The following is a 14,306-nucleotide window of genomic DNA, read 5'->3' on the forward strand; positions in this document are numbered from 1 at the left end:
ATGTAAATGTTATAAAATACATAGTGTGCTGAAAAATTGTATAACAATTATCAGAACTTGTTGTATATCAGAATTGTATATCAGGCAAATATTTTTATATAAGTTTCGTTATTATTTTGTAGATCTCAAGTTTTGTTTTGGATCTGTATGTTTAATCTTGATATTATCAAGATTGTGATCTTATAGTAGTCAAAGTTCATAGCAAGGAAAGGTTTTTTACACTATAAGTAAATTGTAATCGCGACTGTAATATATGTACATACAGAAGATTTTGTCTTTTTTCTAATACCTATATTTAAGTACGCAAATACACTCTATTTAGGAGAAATGTAAGTAACGGTAAAATTACGATACGAATATGTATTTTACTATAAAAATAAATTCTTATCGACATATAAGTGAAATTTGCTGCGTTTCAGTTTCTTGTACATTCCTTCATTTTTAATTTGTTACTTCTTGACTCGTTAAATATTATCACATACTAAACTACTAAATTTCTTCCGTTTCTCTTAACCTAACTTGATAAAATTTTACTTATGACAGGACAAACAGGTATAATAAAAATTTGTTACATGACATTGTGTTCAGTGTAATAATATCTGCACAGTCATCCTTAACGTAAATTAAATTATTTTTAATTTCTTTAACGATAGTAGGCTGAAATATTTGCTTGAATTTAATTTTACATATTATTCAATTTTTTCATGCTCTGTATTCTAAATTAGAAATTTAAATAACAATATAACTAGTCAGTGTATGACTCTTTCTATATCAAAACAATTTTATTATTAATAAATTGTATTTCAAAGTCTTAAATATAAGAGAATTATAAAGAATGTTATTTTTAGGCCATACCACAAGTTTTTCATAAATAGCATGTCCCATCCACACTTCTGATGCTTTCAGTATGAGAGAAATAGAAAAATATGGTTAGTTATTGATACATGTTTTCATTAAAAAATTATTATAAATATTAATTATTATTTTTACTATTTTAATATATAATACTATAAAAGTATGTACATATATATAAGCATGTATATTATTTATTTGAAATCTATCAAGTTAAGTTTTAGCCATTCCTTTCATGACTAACCCTTAAGCTAATAATATATAACTAAACAAAATAAACCAAATCATAGCATATATTGTAAATAATTTCACTTTTTTTATATTAGATATCATTTGACTAAATCATAATTGTAGATTTATTTAGTTTCAATTTACTTCTTGCTTGTATTTCATATATATAATTTCTAATGTATTATCATGGAGTTCTTAACAACCGTAGTATTAAGAAATTAGTTCAATAAAAGCACAATAACAATTGAATGACTCGACTATAATGTTATATTTGGTTGGCATGTATCTTGAATTTTAAAAAGAACATGTGTAAAATAATTAAGTGTCTAATTATTCATATTATAAAGAAATATATACAGACATTGAATAAATACAAGATTATTATATTATGTTATATATGTTATATATTATGATTATATTTTATGTTATTATTTGTGCAGGCAAATTGGAATAAAAAACGACGCATGGCCTGTGAGCCTGTTATAAAAGGGCAAAAATCTTTACTTAAAAAAGGAGATATGTTTTGTTGGGGTAATACTAGACACGGAGAATTAGGTTTAGGTGGTATAGAGGATGAAATTATTTTAGTTCCATGTCAAGTTGATTTTAAAAAAGCTTCAGAAATTCAGCAAAGTAAGTTCAACTATAATCACATGTTCATGCATACATGTATTTGTGTATATAGATTTTCATTTAATTGTTTATACCTTTAAAAAATTTCTTTCTGTAGTTGCTTGTGGTGAAAATTATACAGTGGTTATTACTCATGATGGTAAAATATATTCATGTGGAAATAATGACTATGGACAACTTGGTCATGAACGAGGAAGGAAAAGATTACGTAAGTATGTTAATAGATAACATAAATTAGTAAATTAGATTTATATGAGATTACATATCTAATTTTATATTTAGAATTAATACTTGGAGTAGATGCATTTGTATTTAAAAAAGTAGCTTGTGGAGCATATCATACCATAGCAGTAAACGAATGGGGTCAATTGTTTAGTTGGGGATCTAATTCAGAAGGTCAACTAGGTAATGATATTTATTATTATAAACATTATATTTCAAAGTTTCCAATTACTATTCTTTTAAGAACTTACATTTTATCTTTATTATAGGTTTAAATTCCAAAAATTTTATGGAATGTTCACCACGTATGGTAAAGACTCTAGGTACAAGTATTATAGTACAAGTAGCTTGTGGTATGAAACATGCTCTTGCATTAACAAATAATGGAGAATTATATAGCTGGGGTTCTAATAGTGAAGGGCAACTTGGTTTAGGTATTGATATTAGATGTGAAATAAAACCTAAACTTATCAATACTTTAGCTGGTGTTCCTATTGCTTTTATTGCCTGTGGAGGATATCATAGCATAGCTATATCAAAATCAGGTATTATAATAAGAGTTACGAAATAAATTATTTTCATAACTAGAGAAATAACTAAATTTTTCTGTAGGAGCTATATTTGGATGGGGGAAAAATACATTTGGGCAGTTAGGGCTAAATGATACACAAAATAGAAATTTACCACATCAATTGCAAACATTACGAAATGCAAAAATATGTTATGCGGCTTGCGGAGAAGAATTTTCTGTATTTTTAACAGTTGTAAGTATTTTTATTTGTACATTAAATAGCTTTATCAATAATGTTATGTAAAACTTATATTAGGATGGTGGAGTATTTACATGTGGTGCGGGAATGTATGGTCAATTAGGACATGGGAGTAATAATAATGAAATTTTACCTCGTCAAGTTATGGAACTTATGGGTAGCACAGTTACACAGGTATATTACACAAAATATAGATTGGTGCATCATTTGTTTATTAACGTGTGTTTATGCTATATTAAATATTTTATTTTGAGATCTCATGCGGCAAAAGACATACCTTGGCATTGGTACCATCACAAGGTAGAGTTTATGCATGGGGCTTGGGTGGTGCAGGCCAATTAGGTAACAATTCTACTCGAAGCATACCAACTCCACAAGTAGTACGTGGTCCATGGGTTGCACCAAATGGCTCTTCGATGATGGACCTTGATAAGCAATTCAGTTCTTGTACAGTTGGCTATGTCGTTAAACATATTTTCACTGGTGGAGATCATTGTTTTGCTACAGTAGTTACACAAAATGTAGATATTCTTTAATTATTATTCTTATTATGTACTCATACAACTTAATAATAGTATTTATGTTATTATATAAATATAAATATCATATGTTTAATTGTTTTCAGGATAATATAAAACCAGATGACTGTAGAACATTGGAAAGCTCCTCTCAAATTCTTACGATAACTGAAGAACAATTAATGGCATGTCAACGAGTTCCACCATATTCATCTATTGATCATGAACTTATGACGTGAGTAGAAAAGTTAGTACCTAAGGCTGTTATAGAAGTATATAATATAACGAACTTTTTACTGGTTATCTAAAAGAAATCTAAAAAAGTTAAAATTCATTCTTTTTCCAATTGACAATTCATCACATCTTGCTTCTTTTATAAACAATCAATAATGACATTCATACAATTTTGTGAATTAATATACTTATAGATATCTAGAAACGGTATTTAAAAGTCTATCCTGTGTAAATGGATCATTCTTATTTAAAAACGATGCTCGTTATGGATGTTCAAGTAAGCATCATGGAGTGGATCTTGATCAAGCAACTAAATTATTCGGAATTATTAGAGAATTGGATAACAGCACAATTCAAGAATTGGTATATAAAAAAAATAAATTTTACGAACCTTAGATATTATCATACATAAAATTACAATAAATGTATTATTCTTTCTTTAGATATTTACTTGCATATCAGACAGCTTGATTTCTTCCTTTGTTAACTTGCCACCTAAAATAATTTCTCCGGAATGTTTAAGAATCTATTTAATATTACCCCTGTATCATGGTTTCGTAAATCCACTTAATTGTAATTTATTACATAAGCCATTCTGCAAAGCTATTTTAGCATTACATCCAGAAGTCCTTGAAATTGTTAGAAATTGGTGGCTTGAAGCACCGCCTCATTATTTTGAGAGATTAGTTAGAGTTCATAAATCAGTTGTTCTGCATTATGTAAAACAATCTAAACCAAATAAGGTAATACTCACGAATACTTATTTTATCATTTAAAGAAATATATAATATGCTTAAAATTTTATATATTTTGAATATTTTTATATAGGGTATATTATGGGATGTGACGTTGCAAGTTATATTAGATTCTTTATACTTGCTAAATAAATTGAACAATGAAGATTCTGAAGGCAATAAAGTACCTTATTCTACATTTCATTTGCCAGAATTAGTAGAGCTTATAGACATAAGGGCCGATTACATAAAGTGGATTTCAGAGAAAGAATCTTTTTCAGCACGTTATGTAATATAATGACTGTTTGATTTATTAAACTTTTTAAAAGCTATTAAAAATATAGTAATTAAACATTTACATTTTTAATTAAATTTTTTTCAGTATCAGAAGGTGTTTTGTAATTATCCATTCCTTCTTGACGCAAATGCTAAAATTATATTGCTTGAAACGGATCAAGCTATTCAGGTAAAGCATGAACTTGTATTATATCCATATAAGTACGTTTATATATTTTCTATATTATGTTTGTCATATTATATATATATTATGTTATGTTTGTATATATATGTATGTATACATATGTTATGTGCATAGATGCAATCAGCAATGAATGAGGCAGCAACCCGAGCTGTAATGAATCAAATATTTCTTGATCCATTTTCTGTAGACTCACGACATCATAATCAGTTTGTAATATTAAACGTTTCACGGGAAAATATAGTTGCTGATACTTTACGAGAATTGGGACACTATAACTCTAGTGACTTAAAAAAGCCTCTTCGAGTGAGTATTATAATTATACTTTAAATATTTTATTTATAAGAGATTAGCTGTCCACCCACAGGTTCGACTGCACAGCATTTGAATTTATGTTTATTACCTTTTTGTTTAAACACTTCTATTATATTTAAGAGTTGCATTTCGAAAATCGCTCAAACACTGTCTCTTTATTTTTAATGAGAAGTTTATATGCGGAATTTCATTTTTCGAACTTTAGTGGACATAGAAATACGGTTATCACGTAAAAAAAGTTTTTTCTCATTTTTACCCCTTCAATGTCGATATTTCCAAATATACTTTCATATACTTCGTCATAAAAGCAGTATACTGTCTAAATTTCACGTTTCTAGGTACAGTTGTTTGGGCTGGGTGTTGATGAGTAGATCAGTCACTTTTGTATTATATGTATAATACAAATTTATATATATATAGATAGATAATTGAAATGCATTATTTTATAAAGGTAAAATTTCACGGCGAGGAAGCAGAAGATGCAGGTGGAGTTAAAAAGGAGTTTTTTATGTTATTACTGAGAGAAATTCTAGATCCCAAATATGGCATGTTCAAACAATATGAAGAAACTAGAGTTATTTGGTTCAGTGAAGATTCATTTGAGGATGAAAAGATGTATTTTTTAATTGGAATCCTTTGTGGACTAGTTATTTATAATTTTATAATTATTGATTTACCATTTCCATTAGCTCTATATAAGAAATTGTTACGTGAACCAGTTGCCTTAAATGATATCAAAGATATGTCACCAGTTTTTGCCAAGTAAATTGCGCATTATATATATTTTTTGAACAGATATATTACTATACAATGCAAAATAGTATACAATGTTCAATAATCGTTTAGGAGTATGCAAAATATACTTGATTACGAAGAAGCAGATTTTGAAGAAGTTTTTGGTTTACACTTCGAAGTGGTCAGGGAAGTGTTTGGAGAAAAAAAGATATATGAACTTACACCAAATGGTAGTAAAGTTCCTGTTACATTGAAAAATAAGTATGCACATATCTTTTAAAATCCCTTTTTGGCATTTTTATTTTAAACTTTGTATTTTAACAGAATTATTTTTACAGGAAACAATTTGTTGATTTATATGTAGATTATACATTAAACAAATCTGTGGAAAATCATTTTTATGCTTTTAATCAAGGTTTTCATAAAGTTTGTGGCGGTCGTGTATTGGAATTATTTCACAGTTATGAACTTATGGCCGTTGTAGTAGGAAATGAAGATTACGATTGGGAGGAATTAGAAAGGAATGCAAGTTATAAAGAAGGATATACAAAAGATGATCCTACGATTGCGCTATTTTGGCAAGTGTTTCGCGAACTTACATTAGAAGAAAAGAAAAAGTTTTTATTATTTTTAACAGGAAGTGATAGAATACCTATACAAGGCATGAGAGCGATTAGGGTAAGTCGGTTAAAATTTATTCTGATAGTATTATAGCCTTTAGTGCAATCTATATTTTTCTATTTTACAATATTTTAATATCTTTTTATTTTAGATTACAATACAACCAATGAGTGATGAACGTTTACTACCCGTTGCTCATACATGTTTTAATTTACTTGATTTACCACGATATCAAACCCGAGAAAGGTTACGATATAAACTATTACAAGCAATTCAGCAAACCCATGGCTTTTCTTTAGTATAAATTTACTACTTTAATCATGCGATACGTGCATAATATTCTATCGGCTATAAATCTAAGTATTCAATTACATTAAAAAGTAAAAGCTACATCATTCTGTATTTTTTAGAGGCTATATATTTGAGTATCGAATAAGATATTTACATCATTGTTGTTCTATTTTTCTACAATTTATTTATCTATGTTGTCTAGTCGAATATTGAAAGAATTGTACATATAAAATTCAAATCATCAGTACAACATACAGTAATTCAGAAGGGAAACACAAAAATTGTATTATGCACGTTATTCTGATGAATCATTATTTACAATTTTAAACTTTAATCTTATAATTTCATTAATGACTTATTTAAAAGAACAAAACTTGTACTTTTTAAATTACTACATTACGTTTGGATCCCAAAAGTAAGAAAACTCAGGGAAAATTATTAATAAATAAATCAAAGATAATGATTGTTAGTGTATTAATTTTTGAAGAACTACTACATATTATACGATTAAGTTATTTTAATACGTTAATTAGTTGACAAAAAATAAATCTGTACTTGGATAACTCAATGATCATTGACATTTATTTAAGTAACTTATTTGCTTCTTTTTTAATAAGAAGGTAATAAATAGAAATATGATTCATTCTAGAATTGGACATTATTCTATAAATCATATGAGACAATTTATACATAATGTTAATAAATAAACATATTTTGTATGATTATTCATAAAGAAAACTATTGCGTTATATTCAAATTGTATCGTGAAATAAATGTTTTTAAAAAGACAAAAGTTTAATAGTTAAATCTGTAAATATCTTTTATTTATACACATCAATATATTACATTATTAAAAAGTTTTGTTAATTAGTCAATAGACACATGGTCAATTTTTTTTAACTTTTTTGATATTCGATATTCGATATTAATGATTTATTCATAAAAATTTGTCGTATTTTATTCGATGTTTATTCGAACATAGATATTCGTTAGTCGTTGAAAAATCTGCATTAATCGACATTTTTCATTATGGTAGCAATATTCCATCGGAACACATATTTGAATTAATTGTGATTCTTTCACGAGATATACGTTGTTCCGTCAAAAAAATTAACTTTCACTTATATGTCGATGTTTATTTATATTTATTACGTAAAAAGGATATGTTTTTAAAGCTAAACTATTGTTTTAATTTTTACGCGCAAATGAGAGTCGAGGCGAGAAAAAGCAAGTGTTGCATCAGTCTCAATGTATACAAAAATATTTATGTTAAAATTCAAAATGCGAACAGGAAGCGTTTCAAGAACCTGGAAAAAGTAACTTGTGTATCTCGTGAAAGTACTAATTTGGACTAAGAACTGGAAGAGCGGAACACGCATTTTGTCATGCGTGTACAGTCCTAAGTCCTATATACATATTATATATATATATATATATATATATATATATATATATAAAGAAATTTGAACCGAAATATATACGTTAATGTTCTTTCCGTTTGTAATTTAAAAATTTGTAGTATTTCAGGTTTTCAAATATTTGATCTCGAAATTGCGGTTTTTACAAATGTCGTGAAAAATCGAGCTCAGGATGATATTACGAGAAAAGTAAACATCTCTTGAATAAATTTGCTAATTATGATAAGAAGGGGTGAAGTATTGAGTGCCTGGCGGGGCTCGATAACCAGGATAGGTACTGTTCAAAGCGTGTTGAGCGAAAAATCCGCTATAGTCCTTGTGCACTCTGCGAGGTCTAACAGCAGGACCTTTCGCTAATTCCATCCTAGCTCTGTTTTCGGCTTCCGTTTGAGCTCTCACCGATGCTGGCGGCCACTTCAAGTCTCCTCTCATGTTTCCGCTTACTGGAGCCTTTGTCGCGGCAGGTTGTGCTTGGTAAACTGGCGCTGGTGCCTGAAATAATATTTCGTTATTTATAAATATCAGGATACAGCTTAGGCCACTAATGCTATAATTTCTAATCTAGGTTATATACGAGGCTACATACGTGGATTACATGATTTGCATGATATGTTTTTCAAGCTGAGACCAGCATTTAATACAGTCGATAATGATGCTTTTAACTTTTAATGTATCTAAAGTATAGTAAATAAACACATTTAAAATGTTCATGCGTGAGAACTGTTTGCGCTACCTCTTGTGGACATATCTCTACCAAAGAATGTGAGTCTTCTTTTAGATGAGGGCCTTCTCATAAACAATATTTTCAGTTTCACCATTAGGCGCTAGTAGGTAAAGACTGTAGTTGGAATTCACGTGTGAATATGTTATGTATAATTGACTATGCGAGTACGGATTCCGCAGATCAACGTCAGCTACTTTCAGAGTTTAACTCTGCGATTGGAGTTAAGTCTCTCATTGCAAAGCAAACTCTGATAGAAACTTGGGGACGTTTAAATTGTAACGATAAATCTGAGGGGATTATAGGTATTCTAGGAATAACGACTTTTTCGCCTGCACCACACCAATCAATAATAAAAGTGCAATCCAAAGTAAATAGTTGCCTCAATGACATAATCTCTTAAAATATTGACTTGTAGATGGGTATCATCACATAATTTTGGAGGATTAATGTCTCTAACATTGTCTAACATGTCTAATAACATTATCGGTGTACCTATTTTTAAAGTAAGTGCATGTAAAGGTAAACCTGGTAGGTTTATGGCATTAAGAAATTATACTGGGAAGTTAATCACATCTTACTCATTTAATATAGTAGAAAAGGATATTTAAATGAGTGAAATATCACAATACTCTTAATTTTACTTTAGAAGTGAATCTAAACCTAACCTCAATTTAGCAAAAACCCCAGATAATTTCGTTATTTTGCGATTCGCCTACCAGGGCTAAATCGGTAAACTTGTCAATGAAAAGTTTTCTCCCGCTCGGCCTTAGCTTTTAAGTTGGATTGGATTAGTGGCAGTCGCCCTGTGACGGCCAACCAGCATTTCACTACTTAATCACTTCAAAGAATAAATTCATTGGATGTCAGTAAGGTGAAACAGTGAAGTACTGGATTAATACTACTGTTAATACAACCCAGTTTTGCTTGTTGAGAAATTTTTTGGATTAGGGTTAGATTTAGTTCGAAAGTAAAATTAGAAGTACATACGTACAACTGTTTGTAACACTTTTTTTTTGTGATATTTTGCTTATTTAGATAGCCCTTCTTAGCATATCAAAGCTTAAAAAGATCAGAGATATTGACCAAATTGCTCACTATTATTACAGACATATATGTCCATGAAAGCGATTCAAACTGGCCAAGGATCATTCCGTTTCATTTTTTGAAGTTAATGTAGCTTGTTTTTGGAACCGTATAAGTTGTTTATTTAAGATAAAGTGAATCTCTGGACAAATTAATAAAAAAGATTTCCCCTATAATCTAAAGATTGGAAGAGTTAAAGCCTTTACAGATTAATGTCTTTAAAATAAATGTAAATTTTTTTATCAAAAAGCAATTTTGATCATTTTCCCAAGATAATTTACACAGGATCATTACTATCTTGAGAATTTTACGTACAATTAAATAACGTATTTACGATCTAAATAATTTTTCAAAATTGCGATTGGAAGAGATAGAAAAATTTGCGCACATAATTCATGTCTCTTGTACATACAAGATTCGAAATATTTGAAACATTTGTCAGATTTATTAGAACTATTTTTTCGCAAGTGAATTATAACGGAGGAACCGAAGATTGTAAACTTTATAAACGATTCCTCGAAAATCGTGAGAGTAGTACATATTTCAGGATTGAACTCATGCCAGGCGTTCTGTATTATTTCATACTATTTCCGCAAATTATAGCGTTATAACTAGAATGTATCTAATATAAGGAATGTGCGTGGATGAAATACCCAATTTTATTTTGTTCTTTCTTTCTCTTTCTTTCGTTTCTTTCTTTATTTTATTTTATTTGCTTTCGTTATTCGAAATAAAAAATCTCTATTTCACATAAATAAATATATCTAAGTTTTAAATACCCATACGTATAAATATACCATACATGGTAACAAAATACATGGCAGACAAATTTTAAGATGACTACTTTTCTGATAGATTATCGCACTATATTATAGATGCTACATAACCAACAGTTCGAAGTTGTCCTTGCTATTACATATGCACTCACACTCTAGCTACGAACGACGACGAGACTTTGAAAACATGAACAATATGTGCTTGAGAGGATGAATATGAAACGATTTCATGCTGTATTTACTGTGAACTTTAATTAATTAATTCAAACACAGCGGTGCTTCGAATTAATCGAACGATAATAAGTCTATTTAACTTGAGATACTAAATTTAAAATAACAATTTCTAAATTTAAATGAAAACCGTGGGTAAAGCAATCTACGCTCAGGAGATAGAAAAATGGTTACATTACTACGCAAGAAGAAAAAGATATTTGTAGAAATACAGCAAATATTATTGGAACATCTGAGACAGGTCATAAGCAGGCATAGTAGTTATAAAATTAGCAAAAAATGGATGCTATTACGATGAACCAAAAAACTACAGCAAAGATGAACCACTGCATCCACCGCTTATCCGAAAAGGATTATTTTCGAACTGCTACTGATTTTTAAAAAGAAGTCTACTCTACAAATGATCTGAATATTTTTATAAGAACCGTTCGGGGTTATCTTCATGATTTCGGCCTCGGAGAAGTTTCGGACGAATCCAATACTCAGTCGTAAAAATCGGAAACTGGGAATTGCTTCTGCTCAGGCACATAAGCACTGGGCAGTATAAGTATGAACAATACACTTGGAAATGGTGTTATATTAGAGTAGAATTTAATAGCGGACAGTTGCGAACTATTGGTTATTCATTATTTATAGTATAGCGCCATAATTCATAAAAAGATAGACGTCTTAAACTTTCATCCACTACTGTACATATCCGTTATTATCGATATTATTACAATATTTTCTACTACTGGGAGAAGATCTCCTTAAGGGAATTTAAGGTTACCGTTGGTACACTGTAAAGCTCGAAGGCTGAGTAGTGTAATCTGATCTGAATTCAATCGTCCATGAAAAAATACAAATTATCCATGAGACAATGACGAAACTTTTTTATTTTTGATTTTTTCAAAATGAAATTGTTGCTAATGTATTTGTGAGATTTTTCTGATTAAAATGAGATCAAACGTGGTATAGTTTTAGTCACATTTATAAGTATATTTAATGGACGGAAGAAAATAAGTTAATGTAACTAAATAGACAAATATGCTCCAAATCATTTCGTGTTTGGTCATGTTTTAATCAGAAAAACCTCTCGATCACATTGGTAAAAGTTTTATTCAATAAAGATTGAAAATGAAAAAATTCCGTTGTTGCATCAACATTGTCTAACCGATGTGTTTCTTTTCATCAAGTCGACTTTCGCATCTCTTTCTCTTTCACTCGCGCTGTCTCTTTCTAAGTTCAGCAAAATATCGTATGTGTTACATATAATCCATTCCTGTACACGACAACTGATCGCCGAGAAGGAGTCTCGACTAATACAATTTTCTGTTTATAATGGCAGATTAAACGTACAAAATGTACGTATATACGAATGTACAAGGAGTTAATTGGAAATATCTTAATTAAAAGTATTACCTGTGAGATTGGAGGCTCCGGGCGAAGTGTGATTGTGGACGGTGGTGCTTCAAAAACGGCAGGAGCGTGAGTTTGTGCCAATCGTGGTGAACTATAATCTTGAGGATGCTGCTGTAATTAACAACACGATCAGATTAATCTTATAAATTCTATAATCGCGATGCAATAGATTTTTCGAACGTATCGAGTATCCAAAGGAGATACATCTCGTATTATAACAGCCGTTGACTACACGCTTGTTTCCAGAACAGTGGAGGAAGGTACACATAAAACACTCGGAAATTACAGTAAGTTCCTTGTTATCGTACACGTCTTCTGCGAAGCGATCCACCTGTTGAACTTTTCACCTGTACATAGGTGTCGACTTTAAACAAAATTTTATAAATTTATACGTAATTAAGTTGACGAGAGAAATTTGAATATTTGACGAGAATATTTTGAATTTTATTCTTCTTTCTCTAATTTTCTTTAAAAAGTATGCCACCTCTCATTTCTGTGATTGCTCAACTAGTTTTAATTTTGAATTTAAAATAATATCTAATCATTTATGGAGGCAAAAGAATTTTTCACAAATACCATTATTTCCACAATTTACAATCTTTCTATCTGTATTATCACCTATATTTATTGTTGAAAACGTTGAATATTATGATAACGCATCATTGGAAAATAAACAATTGCCCATTTTAAAGCAGGCGAAATCAGGTAAAATATGCTCGCAAAAAATAGTAATAAAAATGCTACAAAATGTGTAATCGGATGTAGCTTAAATATTATATCTAGATACTATAAAACAAGTGGAACATAGATCGTATCAATCGAAAATGCATATTACAGTTCTATACAGTTAAAACATTATACGAGAAGAAATAGAATATTTCCAGATTTTTATCATTTGCTCTTACTAAATCCAATAGTCCTTATTTCTGAAATCGAAACTAATTACTAACTGAACTCGTCACTTTCTACTTGCCCTTTCGCTTTCCAACAATAATTTCTTCGATAATTCCTACGATAAAATACAATTCTTCGCTCTTCAAATAATTCCAACGCACTGCTTGCACAATGTAAGGGAAGCCGACACCTATGCTTTGACCACTTACCTGAGCACGATGATCTTGTTGCTGTTGCTGATTGTACCAATTCGGCTGTATCGGTTGTTGCGAGATGGGAGAAGTAGCCGGTGGTGTTACCGGTCGCCAACCCTTTGGCGCTGACTGAAGTTGAAAGTGTGACGGTTGTCGCAGTGTTCCACCAGGACTAACGGGCGACGGAGACGATGGAACGGCGCTTCGAGTCGACGAACGAGCGATCGTCGAAGGCGGCTGGGGTGATGAACCTGACGAGGGACTGCTCTGGTACGAGGCGAGATCACCGATTCCACGAGTCTTTCGGAGGGAAAATAAAAGGGAAAACAGAGGCTTTTGTAGGTATCGCCAATCTAGGCATCGAACGGTGAATTTGCTCGCCCGGCTCTAATCATCCTTTCGAATTGTTTCGAGCGCGTTACTGAGGCATGTTTCTTTGGAGAAATAGTCTCGGGATATCCGCCTCGATATCCATGATGGTGTAGTCAACCGCGTCGTCAAATGCATTTACATTTTGTATTAATACTATGGATATGATCTGCAGACGTAACGTGTATTACAGTCGTCGGGACACGTGCACAAAGTCGCAAATAAACTGACTACACTGAGATTTCCTATATAAACTTCTTTCACAAAATTTCCCACTTTATAAAACACTGAATATAACTCTTTATCCAATTCTTTCCAAAGTAAAGTATAACTTGGATTATAAATTTTAACTTATTGATTTATAAAATTAATTATTTGCTAATTTATAAAATAATGTATATCATCGATTTAGAGAAAAAGCTTTGAGGACAGCGACGATATGGATTTCGATATAAGAATTTTTTTAATTCGATTTCATTTTTGTAATTCGATATTTCGAATTACATATTAATGCTGCTACTGTAGGATTCTAAAGTATCTAAAACATTACAAGTATCGTTATAGTAACTCAAGTAATACAGA

General features: G+C 30.4%; 2 protein-coding genes across 17 annotated transcripts in view; one reads left to right on the forward strand and one right to left on the reverse strand.

Annotated features, from left to right (window-relative positions):
• On the forward strand, window positions 1–8,072 carry LOC126866930 (probable E3 ubiquitin-protein ligase HERC4). Its single transcript, XM_050620950.1, has 19 exons — window positions 1–329; window positions 849–929; window positions 1,524–1,716; window positions 1,814–1,924; window positions 1,999–2,121; window positions 2,208–2,483; window positions 2,551–2,702; window positions 2,766–2,882; window positions 2,963–3,229; window positions 3,334–3,461; window positions 3,655–3,823; window positions 3,904–4,203; window positions 4,289–4,483; window positions 4,577–4,660; window positions 4,790–4,978; window positions 5,439–5,749; window positions 5,834–5,983; window positions 6,061–6,400; window positions 6,495–8,072. Exons 2-19 carry the CDS (start codon window positions 927–929, stop codon window positions 6,645–6,647), a joined length of 3,261 nt encoding a protein of 1,086 aa, XP_050476907.1. The 5' UTR covers window positions 1–329; window positions 849–926; the 3' UTR covers window positions 6,648–8,072.
• The window catches only part of LOC126866969 (probable serine/threonine-protein kinase samkC), a 25,991-nt gene continuing 19,121 nt past the window's right edge, over window positions 7,437–14,306 (reverse strand). For 14 of the 16 annotated variants that reach the window (XM_050621022.1, XM_050621025.1, XM_050621027.1 and 11 more), the window contains 3 exons: window positions 13,371–13,655; window positions 12,268–12,378; window positions 7,437–8,544 (listed from right to left, as the gene is read on the reverse strand). In XM_050621022.1, the coding sequence (XP_050476979.1) occupies window positions 8,266–8,544; window positions 12,268–12,378; window positions 13,371–13,655 (675 nt within the window). In that variant the 3' untranslated portion in view covers window positions 7,437–8,265. The remainder of the gene's footprint in view (window positions 8,545–12,267; window positions 12,379–13,370; window positions 13,656–14,306) is intronic. The other 2 variants (XM_050621029.1, XM_050621033.1) reach the window with 2 other exon arrangements.

This window comes from Bombus huntii, chromosome 6, assembly GCF_024542735.1.
Source record: "Bombus huntii isolate Logan2020A chromosome 6, iyBomHunt1.1, whole genome shotgun sequence".
Lineage (NCBI taxonomy): Eukaryota > Metazoa > Arthropoda > Insecta > Hymenoptera > Apidae > Bombus > Bombus huntii.

Excerpts from the sequence above, each read along its gene's own strand:
- LOC126866930 (XM_050620950.1), top strand. Across the intron at positions 1,925-1,998 it reads ACGAGGAAGGAAAAGATTAC|AATTAATACTTGGAGTAGAT; the intron begins GTAAGTATGTTA and ends TTTTATATTTAG. Across the intron at positions 3,462-3,654 it reads ATTGATCATGAACTTATGAC|ATATCTAGAAACGGTATTTA; the intron begins GTGAGTAGAAAA and ends ATATACTTATAG.